At 38.8% G+C, this 13,837-nt stretch overlaps 1 protein-coding gene across 1 annotated transcript in view; it reads left to right on the top strand.

Annotated features, from left to right (window-relative positions):
* LOC124554758 (neogenin) overlaps positions 1–13,837 on the top strand; it is a 247,122-nt gene that overhangs the window by 68,376 nt on the left and 164,909 nt on the right. The window contains exon 5 of the mRNA XM_047128409.1: positions 3,023–3,142. Within this exon, the coding sequence (XP_046984365.1) occupies positions 3,023–3,142 (120 nt within the window). The remainder of the gene's footprint in view (positions 1–3,022; positions 3,143–13,837) is intronic.

The following is a 13,837-nucleotide window of genomic DNA, read 5'->3' as shown; positions in this document are numbered from 1 at the left end:
AAAAAAATAGACAAAGACTAACAAAAATACTGAAAACAGAATTGACAGCAAGAAACAAGACAAAAGCTATAAATACTTATGGTATACCAATATTGACCTACTCATTTGGAGTAGTGAAATGGAGTAACACAGACCTAGAAGCACTCAATACACTTACACGATCACAATGCCACAAATATAGAATACATCACATACAGGGTGTTTCAAAAATGACCGGTATATTTGAAACGGCAGTAAAAACTAAACGAGCAGCGATTGAAATACACCGTTTGTTGCAATATGCTTGGGACAACAGTACATTTTCAGGCAGACAAACTTTCGAAATTACAGTAGTTACAATTTTCAACAACAGATGGTGCTGCGGTCTGGGAAACTCTATAGTACGATATTTTCCACATATCCACCATGCGTAGCAATAATATGGCGTAGTCTCTGAATGAAATTACCCGAAACCTTTGACAACGTGTCTGGCGGAATGGCTTCACATGCAGATGAGATGTACTGCTTCAGCTGTTCAATTGTTTCTGGATTCTGGCGGTACACCTGGTCTTTCAAGTGTCCCCACAGAAAGAAGTCACAGGGGTTCATGTCTGGCGAATAGGGAGGCCAATCCACGCCGCCTCCTGTATGTTTCGGATAGCCCAAAGCAATCACACGATCATCGAAATATTCATTCAGGAAATTAAAGACGTCGGCCGTGCGATGTGGCCGGGCACCATCTTGAATAAACCAAGAGGTGTTCGCAGTGTCGTCTAAGGCAGTTTGTACCGCCACAAATTCACGAAGAATGTCCAGATAGCGTGATGCAGTAATCATTTCGGAACTGAAAAATGGGCCAATGATTCCTTTGGAAGAAATGGCGGCCCAGACCAGTACTTTTAGAGGATGCAGGGACGATGGGACTGAAACATGGGGCTTTTCGGTTCCCCATATGCGCCAGTTCTATTTATTGACGAAGCCGTCCAGGTAAAAATAAGCGTCGTCAGTAAACCAAATGCTGCCCACATGCATATCGCCGTCATCAATCCTGTGCACTATATCGTTAGCGAATGTCTCTCGTGCAGCAATGGTAGCGGCGCTGAGGGGTTGCCGCGTTTGAATTTTGTATGGATAGAGGTGTAAACTCTGGCGCATGAGACGATACGTGGACGTTGGCGTCATTTGGACCGCAGCTGCAACACGGCGAACGGAAACCCGAGGCCGCTGTTGGATCACCTGCTGCACTAGCTACGCGTTGCCCTCTGTGGTTGCTGTACGCGGTCGCCCTACCTTTCCAGCACGTTCATCCGTCACGTTCCCAGTCCGTTGAAATTTTTCAAACAGATCCTTTATTGTATCGCTTTTCGGTCCTTTGGTTACATTAAACCTCCGTTGAAAACTTCGTCTTGTTGCAACAACACTGTGTTCTAGGCGGTGGAATTCCAACACCAGAAAAATCCTCTGTTCTAAGGAATAAACCATGTTGTCTACAGCACACTTGCACGTTGTGAACAGCACATGCTTACAGCAGAAAGACGACGTACAGAATGGCGCACCCACAGACTGCGTTCTCTTCTATATCTTTCACATCACTTGCAGCGCCATCTGTTGTTGAAAATTGTAACTACTGTAATTTCGAAAGTTTGTCCGCCTGAAAATGTACTGTTGTCCCAAGCATATTGCAACAAACGGTGTATTTCTATCGCTGCTCGTTTAGTTTTTATTGCCGTTTCAAATATAGCACCCTGTACATTCAGCAACAGAAAGATTCACATTAAGCAGAAAGGAAGGAGGAAGGGGATTCATCGACATAAAAAACCTACATTATGGACAGGTAGACAATTTAAGAAAATTCTTTCTAGAACGAGCAGAAACTAGCAAAATACACAAAGCAATCACTCATATAAATACATCGGCTACACCACTGCAGCTTCATAACCACTTCTACAACCCTTTAGATCACATAACATCAACAGATACGAAGAAAGTAAATTGGAAAAAGAAAACACTACGTGGCAAGCACCCGTATCATCTAACACAGCCACACATCAATCAAGACGCATCCAACACATTGGTAAGAAAAGTTCCATATCCTTGTGATTGACTCACTAACTGGATCTACGGAACAAGAAATAAATAAATAAATAAGTACAGTGAGACGGAAGGATTCATGATTGCAATACAGGATCAAACAATAAACACCAGATATTACAGCAAGCATATTATTAAAGATCCCAATACCACAACAGATAAATGCAGACTTTGCAAACAACAAATAGAAACAGTAGATCACATCACAAGCAGATGTACAATATTAGCAAATACAGAATACCCCGGAAGACATGACAATGTAGCAAAAATAATTCACCAACAACTTGCCATACAATATAAACTAATAAAACAACACGTTCCCACATACAAGTATGCACCACAAAATGTACTGGAGAATGATGAATACAAATTATACTGGAACAGAACCATTATAACAGATAAAACACCACCACATAACAAACATGACATCATACTCACCAATAAAAAGAAGAAATTAACACAACTAATCGAAATATCCATACCCAATACAACAAATATACAAAAGAAAACAGGAGGAAAAATTGAAAAATACATCCAACTGGCTGAGGATGTCAAGGACATGTGGCATCAGGATAAAGTTGACATTATACCAATTATACTATCAACTACAGGAGTCATACCACACAATATCCACCAGTACATCAAAGCAATACAGCTACATCCAAACTTATATAGACAACTACAGAAATCTGTAATTGTTGATACTTGTTCAATTACCCGAAAGTTCCTAAATGCAGTATAACATATACCGTACAGTTAAAAGGAAGTCACGCTTGATCAAGGTCCGCGTCACTTTCCATTTTTGACCAGACATAACATCTGAGAAAAGAAAGAAATAATAATAATGTTCTGGTTTTGTGTTGGGAGTGCTAGTCATGAGAATAAAGTGGGAACATCACGATTTCTTTTCATAGTGAGCTGTTAATAAGGCTGATCACATTTTCTGTTTCAGGTGCTTTGGAAATAGATGAAGTGCAACTGTTGGATGAAGGAAATTATCAGTGTAATGTAACAATGTTAGGACAAAATCAGATTAGTGAAAAGGCAGTTCTTAAAGTTGATAAAAATGCAGGTGAGTACCATGTAAGTGGGCCAAAAGTTGTAAGTAACTGATTTTTTGTGAATTCCATTTGTAGCTACAGTAAAACACCTTTTAATGAATCTCAGGGGACCTAATTATTTTTCCTTAAATAGGGGTTTTCCTTAAATGGTGGTTTTGCATAGGTACATGGAAGAAGTGAGCAAAAATCATAATTCAAGCATGTTTAGGTGAATAAGAGCTGTTTAGTAACCAACTTACCAGTAATATGCTACAATTTTAAATACATCATACATACATATCACACGTTTTGCATAACATGGTCTTTATTTTCTTTAATCAAGAAGAGTTGTTTGTTTTCCTCTGCCAGCATACTGTAATGACAGAAGTTGCTCCAGTTCGTTGATGTTTGTTACAACTGACTCGTCTACATTAGAAGAGGAAAGATAGTTCCTGACAGTGTCGGGTCTTTGCTCAGCAGCTGCAAAACTTGGTGCAGTGTCTTCCTTCACCTCCTCTTCTTATTCATCATCATCATCATCATCATCACCACCACCACCACCACCACTACCACTACCACCACCACCACCACCACCACCATCAGCACCACCTCCTATCTAACAGTGTTTCTTCACTAGAATTTCTCACGTATCACTCATATTCATCTTGGGTGCGGAGGTCAAATCATCTTCATCACAAGAAACAAAGTCCTAGAATGTCACAATCTCATGAACATCTGTGAATCTACTCCATTCTTCTCATGGAGCAATGTCTTTTTCATCAGCAGCTGATGTATCACAACCAGCCTTCGCAAAACAGTTTAACACAGTCTGTTGTGTCACACAGTTCTAGGCAGCAGCAAACATGTATATGGCCTGTAAAATGTTAAGCCTAATCATTTCCTTCCTCTCAAGGAATGTAATTGATTTCTGGACAACTGCTACCATGTCTTTGGTTTTAACACAGTGTATTGTGCCCAGGTCCAAAGTCTGCAGATGACTTGTGTAGTTTGGTGCAAGAAACACAACATTAATATTTCTCAGAAATGTTTCCTTGGGGTATACAGGGTGACAGTCAATCATAAGTACTATTTTCCTACTGCTGAACCCATTTTGGCATCTAAAGGGCTGAGAAATCTTGTGTCGATTTCCGATGTCATTGCTGTTGTACTTGTAAGTACAAGGTAGTGTCTTTAGGTTTTTAATACACCTGAGGATTTAAAATTTCGCTGTTAACAATGGAGGCAACTTCTCATTCCATCTTTATTTACACACAATAGTGAACTTATTCTTTCATTACTTTTTCTACCTCCATGGCATTTTTCTCCCTTAATGAAATAAGCTTTCAAAGGAAGTAAACTGTAAAGAAACACCAGTTTCAGCTACATTAAAAATGTCTTTGGGCTCATAACCGTGAATTAATCCTGGCAAGGTAACGGGCTGTATAAAACCTGGGACAACTAGGAAATCTGTGAAAACTATGGGAATTTTTCATTGTTTTACTTTTCAGTTAAATTTTTGTAATTTTTGCTCGTAAGAACTGATACTCTAACAAAGAGCTTTATTTTAGTCTGCTACTGCAAACTAATACGGCATCAAAAACATAAGCAAGACAGTAACACCAAAATAAAACTTAAGTTGCAAAGAAAATACACCATTTACAATAACAAAACACAGTCAGCGCACAGTTTTTAACAACCAACCATTTTTGATGAGCGTGATGTCACACATGTTTAACTTTCTAACAGGTCGCAGAAAATATTGCAAATGGTGGTTTGAGAAGCATTATTTTCAAAGTAAATTCCTTTTACACAAGATGACTTATGTTATGCGAGAGGATCTGCAAGGAATTTCCGAAATCGTGGAGGGTTTCACACTCTTTAAAACTTAATGCTTTGAAGACCAGCCATAGGGAAAAATTTTGGGCACGGAAGACCAGCCATTTGTGCCATTTTTTAAAATTTTACTGGCACATTTGTGTTTGATATATCTTAAACCATAATACATGCTAAAAAAGACCAAGCTTCAGGTTAGTTTTTCATATTTATTTTAGTTCTTTCATGGATTACAAATTGTGCAATAACAGTGGCAAAACATATTATTATCCTTCAAAAAAGGAGGTGTGAGGTGAGTTCTTGAACAGCTTCACTTGCAGTTGGCTTTTCTATGGAAAAGTCTAAGTGCTAGAGGGAACACGTATTCATCTAGGTAATCCATGAAATGTTCAGTGTATAGAAGTGAAATTTATAACTGTTCTTGTCAGAAATTTCAGCTGCTTCAAATTTAATCTGTGCTCTTAGGATATTGTCAAACTTCATCCTTAAGGGGGGAGTGGGGGGAATCAACAACCAGTATTACATGTGAAAGCTTAGCTTTTATTGTAGCTATGTTGTATGCATATTAATTTAAATAATTAACTTTTCGTATTTGTGTGTTCATGCTACTTAACAGTGATGTTCCTATTATCTGACTACGTCATCTGTCCTATGCTCTGAATATTTGGACATTGCTGGTGAGATCATGTGATATTGGCTATGAATGGCTGACAAAAGCACATTGCAACCTTGATTTCACTGCTTCGGAAGCTATCGTGCTGTATTTGGTGAAATTCCTATTTATACTTTTGTAATATCAAAATATGCAGTGTACATGTTGCCATGCATTAAAGGTCTTTCCAAAGTGCATTGTTTTTTTGCCAATTTTCATTTCCTAAAGTGCTGGAAAGTCCTATGCCAATGTCTAAAACCTTTGACACTCAAGGATTGATAAGTTTTACAGCTCCAAAGGAAAGTGTATTCTCACTTACCATGGGAAAAAATATACTTTCACCCAGCATATACAGTATTTTCACCCAGGAAAAAGTATGTTTTTATCTGGAAACTCAGGAATTTGTTTTTCTTGTCTGCTTGCACACCCTGTATAAAGTTCTTTCAATGGTTTACAGTTTCTGTACCCACAGCCTCACTCTCTCCACTTACACTCGGAAATGAGAGATTATGACATTCCTTAAAATGCTCTAACTAGCCATTCGATGTGCTGAATTTTCAACAGTGATCTTCAGGGCAGTTTCCTGAGCTTTCTCTTGTTGAATGCTTCTACTAATAGGAATGCTGCCTTTGAAACCATTTTAAAATAATATTTTCCATATCATTTTGAATGTTGACAGGTAAATAGTCATCTGTTTGCAGCCAGAGGAACCATTATCTTCAACATTTAACAACACTCTTGTTTTTGAGAATGCCCCATTACAATGATGAGCCAAATCGCACTTCTTCAGCATGTCCGAAAGTTTTATGATGTGATTGTCATCGACATTGTGGATGGTCATCAGCTTTTGCTCAGTCATAAGCTTCCTACATTTGTGGGCCATAACTCCACAAAAGTATAAAATTGTTAAATTCAACTGTAACAAAGACAGCACTTCATGGGTCATTCTTTGTAACTCCAGTGACTGCTATATCAGATCATGTGGCCAGAGTCACATGGTAGGCAGGATGGAAATTGTTTTCCAATTTGTTCAAAGCATTTTTCGATATTACTACAATCAAATTTGATTTACACACATACCAACTGAAAGACTCAATTATCATGATACTGTCACCACATGACACAAAGTATAACTGTGCGAGACAGAAATGAATCAGAAACTCACTTGGACATGTTAGGAATTGTGTAAAAACTGGGCGGAGTTTAATTGGGACTGATGGAAATATTTATAAAAGCAGGATTTCCTTAAAAGTGGGTTCGTTAATTTGTGGTTTGACTCTATACCAGTCTGAGGGTCAGGAGGGGGGGGGGGGGGGGGGGAGGGGGGAGAGAGAGAGAGAGAGAGAGAGAGAGAGAGAGAGAGAGAGAGAGGGGGGGGGGATTGGGGGGGGGGGGGCCACACGTGCATGGGTGTGTGCACATACATGCTTTAATAGTCTGATAAGAGCATCATAAACGTGTTGAGTTTGAGGCTACAGTTGGATACGACAGTTTTAGTTAGGCAGTGAGAGGTCGATGACAGTACAATATTAGTCCGCAACCTGTAGATGCTACAGAAATGTTAGAATCCTTTTTTCCCTTTCCAGACAATAATGAGAATGACTTTTTGAAGGCTAATTTCTGCTGTGAAATCTACAAATTGATATGTGGTGATTTTGTATGTTGTTTCTTGATATTATGAAGCTCTTGTTATTACCTGCAGAGCATGATCTACTGTAAGTAGCTTTGTGTACATCATTTTAGAGTCACATTTATTTCTTGGACACATGCGTGCTTTAAGGGCAATAAAATATCAGCACATGGATTTCAACACATTTGGCAGTAAATACATGTTTTTGCCCATAGCTGTACATCTCATTTCAAGTGAGGCCAAATGAAATGCTGTCAAATCCAGTTTGCTGTGTCTTTGATGCTAGAATGAGTTCAAGCCATGTATTGCATCATGGAAGACTTGTTGTTGATAGGATGGAGGAACATATGACCTGAGTTTAACTGTATGAATATCAACAAAGTAACTCTGAACTGTCATGTAACAATAGCATATGAAATTCTGGATGTTAACATGGTGTCTGCAACTCTGGAACATGTATCAGCAGCAACATTCCCTCCTCTGGAAAGGTATAAAATATCTGTGGTGAACTGACAAAAATTCCAGGTGGTACTGTTGGCTGGTGTTTGACTGTTGAATATGCTTCCAACCATTTGTGATTGTAAGTACTGTAGTTACATTGTGTGTCAGTGAGAGACCTGGAGAAAAAAGAAGTGTTTCAGGTGTTCCTTCTTGCACTTGGTATAAAGAAATACTTATAGTATAGTCCGATGCATCAGTCACCAAAATTAAGGGAAAATCTGTTGAGAGATGAGCAAGTTTAGTTTCTTGAATGATTTCTCTGCTGTGTCAGTCCATGTGATAGACTGACTACCCTTCCCCTTGGTATTCTTGCATTAGTTAAAGAAAGTTTGTTGGATTTCTTCAGTATATGGTATCAATGGTCTGTAAAAATTCACCAGCCCTAAAAAAACAGAATAGTACTACTAATGTTATAAGTGGAGGAAAGTTTCTGAATATTTTTAGGATATCTCTTTAAAAAGTCTCAATATTTGTGCTGTGAGTCCATCAGAAACACTAAACTGGCAGCATGTATGAACGAAGAGCCTGTCCTAGCAATTAAAACTTGTTAGTGACACAATTTTTTGCAACAGATTGTAATAGCTCAAAAATTCAGCACCAGTAATTGGTTGGTGATGATCTACAAGAATAAATAGCCATGGAAATCTTCTGTTTCGAAGTTCAGTAGACGTTCACCATATTTGTGTGTTACAGAACCATTTGCAGTATAGACTTGCTATTTTTGAATGTTTTTGCTGTCTAATACTGTTGCTGGCAGTATCGAAAGATTCACTCCGGAATCTATCAAAAATTGAAGAGTTGTGTTGCAATGAGTTATGAACAGATGGCGAGCTGATTTAGCCTTTGCAGATTGTTCTGTACCTAGAGGGAGACATACTAGTTTACTGTCTGAGCATTGGTGGACTGTTGAGAAACAAATGAACACGGTGGTGCACATTTCTACATGTTCTGCCTGAATTTATGATGATTCTAACACGGTATGTTTCTATGTATGCCACGGTGATTTTGATCTGTTTCTTGATTGTGTCCAAGTCCGCAGCTTCTGAATCTGGCTGTTTAGTTCTGAAAATGGATTTTCCAGATGGGAAAGTGTTTCATCTTGAGCTTATGGTGAAACTGTTCCAGCACTATATATGAACTAACTGGGTGCCATGACCTCTAAGATTTTACCAACCATGGAAGCCATTACATTGAGACTTACATCTTGACTTGCTGCTCAGGTAGAATATGCGCATGATTGGTAGTTGCTGAAGAAATATAGTTTTTAAAAAAGTTCTGTTAATTGTGTTCAAGGAAGCATCTCTCTGAGCAAAGTAAGGCATGTTTTTAAGCCTGTATATGGGGTAACAGTTTGGGCATAAAATCTGAAATTAGCTAGGCAACTTCGCTATCTAGTGATTGTAAAATTTAATGATAGTTTGTCACTTCATTGCTTATATTTGAAGTAACAAATTGAGATGCCCCTTTCAAAAACAATATTCCCTCATTTTTCCACCAGAAAGTTGGCATTTTCATGCCCATGCGTGATATTTTCACCTGGGTTTTGTTTGTCATGGAATCGTGTATTTAAATTGATGCAGGGAGAAACGCAATAATGTCAGCGCTTTTTGAGTGTTAATGATCATGACATGGGGTCACCAGTTGTGGTTCCAGTTAAAATAACTATTTATTTAGCAACATGAAACAAAACTACAATGAATGCATGTACAGGGTGTTTCAAAAATGACCGGTATATTTGAAACAGCAATAAAAACTAAATGAGCAGCGATAGAAATACACCGTTTGTTGCAATATGCTTGGGACAACAGTACATTTTCAGGCAGACAAACTTTCGAAATTGCAGTAGTTACAATTTTCAACAACAGATGGCGCTGCAAGTGATGTGAAAGATATAGAAGACAACGCAGTCTGTGGGTACGCCATTCTGTACATCGTCTTTCTGCTGTAAGCATGTGCTGTTCACAACGTGCAAGTGTGCTGTAGACAACATGGTTTATTCCTTAGAACAGAGGATTTTTCTGGTGTTGGAATTCCACCGCCTAGAACACAGTGTTGTTGCAACAAGACGAAGTTTTCAACGGAGGTTTAATGTAACCAAAGGACCGAAAAGCGATACAATAAAGGATCTGTTTGAAAAATTTCAACGGACTGGGAACGTGACGGATGAACGTGCTGGAAAGGTAGGGCGACCGCGTACAGCAACCACAGAGGGCAACGCGTAGCTAGTGCAGCAGGTGATCCAACAGCGGCCTCGGGTTTCCGTTCGCCGTGTTGCAGCTGCGGTCCAAATGACGCCAACGTCCACGTATCGTCTCATGCGCCAGAGTTTACACCTCTATCCATACAAAATTCAAACGCGGCAACCCCTCAGCGCCGCTACCATTGCTGCACGAGAGACATTCGCTAACGATATAGTGCACGGGATTGATGACGGCGATATGCATGTGGGCAGCATTTGGTTTACTGACGAAGCTTATTTTTACCTGGGCGGCTTCGTCAATAAACAGAACTGGCGCATATGGGGAACCGAAAAGCCCCATGTTGCAGTCCCATCGTCCCTGCATCCTCTAAAAGTACTGGTCTGGGTCGCCATTTCTTCCAAAGGAATCATTGGCCCATTTTTCAGATCTGAAATGATTACTGCATCACGCTATCTGGACATTCTTCGTGAATTTGTGGCGGTACAAACTGCCTTAGACGACACTGCGAACACCTCGTGGTTTATGCAAGATGGTGCCCGGCCACATCCCACGGCCGACGTCTTTAATTTCCTGAATGAATATTTCGATGATCGTGTGATTGTTTTGGGCTATCCGAAACATACAGGAGGCGGCGTGGATTGGGCTCCCTATTCGCCAGACATGAACCCCTGTGACTTCTTTCTGTGGGGACACTTGAAAGACCAGGTGTACCGCCAGAATCCAGAAACAATTGAACAGCTGAAGCAGTACATCTCATCTGCATGTGAAGCCATTCCGCCAGACACGTTGTCAAAGGTTTCGGGTAATTTCATTCAGAGACTACGCCATATTATTGCTACGCATGGTGGATATGTGGAAAATATCGTACTATAGAGTTTCCCAGACCGCAGCGCCATCTGTTGTTGAAAATTGTAACTAATGTAATTTCGAAAGTTTATCTGCCTGAAAATGTACTGTTGTCGCAAGCATATTGCAACAAACGGTGTATTTCTATCACTGCTCGTTTAGTTTTTATTGCCGTTTCAAATATACCGGTCATTTTTGAAACACCCTGTATATTCTTACAGTCACATTGCAGTAGACACGATATACAGAAACAAAAGACTAACCACTCCAGAGTGTAGTGAATTTTTAACAGAGTTTATATTTCACTACATCAGTTACAGCCACACTGTACTTTCTCTGTTCATTTTCAATGGTTAAGAAGTAGGTGGCAGTATTCAAATGTTTTTGTAATTCTTCTGGTGATATTCACATGAAGAACATCCAAGCAGTGCAGTCACAAATGAAAATGTCTACAAGGTGCACAATTTGATATTGGTCAATTGGTTATTAAATGTGTATGAAATAACTCATGCCGTAGGCGTGTCAGTGGAAATGGTATGATGTATTTTACATGATGAATTATCTATAAGAAAGTGTGGTGCAAGATGGGTGCCTCATTTGTTGACTGCCAACCAAACGAAAATCCAGAAACTAATTTCTCCACAAAGAAAGAACCTAACAGCTTTTGTGTTGTGACTTGTTATGAGTGATATCAGAAGGGTCAATTTCATCTGTTTGGACATGTTTCTGGGAGTGGCATGGAGATTCTTCCTACTGATTACTTTGCAGACAAGAATAATGATAACTGATGAATACTATACTTGAGTCTTCTGTGCAAAATAAATGAAAACTTGGTTAACAAAAATTGTCATCTTCCTTCAGGTCCATTTTTTTGAGTATGTTGGGCTCGTTGGAACAGAAATTGCTGTAAAATTATTTTATGGTTACATGTGATCTTGTAGATTTTATTGTATTTCATGGTTTACAGTGAAAATTCACAGAGTAGTTGTAGGCATTCTTGGAACAGGGCAAATGAATGGTTATTTTGGAAATTCCAAACTTGGTGTTGAACATTTAGAACAGAAATGTGGCACCAGTGGATGTAGCAGACTGAGGTGATAAGGTGGCTCATCCACAAACAGGCAGCTAATGCACTGAAGGATGAAAACTTCCAGCTCCAACATGTTGCACCAATAGGCAGACAACAGAAAGTTGAACCTATGACCAATCACACCTGTGTGTGTGTCTGGGAGAAGACAAGTTGATTTGCGTAAACACTGTAGGTCACCATGACCACCTTAAAAGCAGGCAAGCTAATTTTTTGTCTCTCATACAAATGCTAGAATGGTTACTTCAGCAAAGGCGTGGACACATTCCTAAGCCACTTTTGTTTAGATGAGCTGAAATGAAATTATAAAATGTTACTCATAATAAATATGGACTTTTGAGTGGACCAAACTATCCATTACAGACACTTGGTGTACAGAACCAGTGTGCTTGACTGCATGGCATCTGAACTGCATTTTGACTATTCCTCTGTAGTTATTAAGATTAAAACAATAGCCAAGATCACAATAATTGTTTATTATTACCGGTTTTGGCTTATGTTAAAGCCTTCCTCATATTTTTTAGGTCCTGTAAGGGTAGGAACAGCAGAGTTACAAACAGTGCTACTATATGTGGCATTAAAAGAAATTTAAAGAAATGTTGTAGCATTTACCACTATGGTTGATGCTGGCGGCTCTGCAGGTCTTCTCGTGATACCACAGTTGTACACTGTGACTAATGGGTATGGAGCCACAGGTTAAATAGTGTGCAGTTGCTGCGCCCACTGTCCTGTCAACTTAAATAATCATGTGTACTTCATATGCTGCTCCAGATGTTTCTGTATGTCAATGTTAAAATGTTGTGTTATGTTTTTTGATAGTGGATCTATGACTGTTCTTCATGACATTTGACAATGAGAATGGAACACTTGAAGCTAATTGTCTCCCAAATAAACATTTTAATGATAGTTCTTTGGAGTAAATTTGCAGCAAGTATCCAAATTCGAATTTAAATTCTTGAAAAAATAAATTTGAGGAAATCTCGTCTGCAATTACCATATTTACCCAATTATAAGATGAGGTTTTTCCCCAAATTTGTCATTCAAAAAATGCAGAATTGTTCTCACATTCACAGATTAAACAATTGCTGTTCAGGTCACAATTTTTACATTGTGTAATACATTAATATATGGATTGTCATATATTTACAGATGAAGCTTTGACAATTGAGATCACATGAAGATTTATTTTGAAGAATTCAGAGGGGTTGGACTGGGAACAGTGACACTTGTTTGTCTGAGAACTAGGATGAATGCGATTGGAGGGGGAACAGTGACACCAGCTTGGCTGAGAACTAGGAGTGATTTCTATAGGAGACGGTAAAAGTCTAGATAGGGACCAGTGCGGTACTTAAATGTTTTGTGCAGCAGTGGGATATGATGGGTGTCAGCGTGTGGTTCTATGCAGTCAATGGGAGAGTAGTAGGCAGACGACATTATGGAATATTGTCACATTTTCATGTGAATATAGACGCAAAATCCACCATGTATTTGGAAAAAGACAGTTATATTACTAGATTCCACCATAAGCACAACCTCAGAAATTACAACATATTTGGAAGAAACGGCCAAAAACTGGTGACAAAAGCAAGATTATAAATTTAATTCCTGCTTGTGTAAAGAAATATGTTGCCTTGTTTCTCACCTCCCATTGGTTAGGTGAAATTACCATCCCATATAACAATACTAGTGGTGGTGGTGGTGGCGATTGAAAATAGTGATACCACAGATGGCTGGTTTAGATATTAATCAAAAAAGGAAGTGAAGATAAAAATTAATGTAAACCATTTTTTGTTTGTTATATTTATGCTTATATTATGAAAATGTAGACAACCAGTAAATGGCGTAAGTATAATATTAACTTTTTTTAGGCTGATACTGTACACCAATAAAACAGTTTGTAATATTGATTGGTCAGACTATGTTAAAAATAAAATTTTCTCAACAAGTCTCTTAAAAAAAGTCAAGGGTTGTCTTATA

This window comes from Schistocerca americana, chromosome X (assembly GCF_021461395.2).
Source record: "Schistocerca americana isolate TAMUIC-IGC-003095 chromosome X, iqSchAmer2.1, whole genome shotgun sequence".
NCBI classification, from domain to species: domain Eukaryota; kingdom Metazoa; phylum Arthropoda; class Insecta; order Orthoptera; family Acrididae; genus Schistocerca; species Schistocerca americana.
Note: the sequence above shows the minus strand (reverse complement) of the source record. Positions and strands in the feature narration are given on the sequence as shown.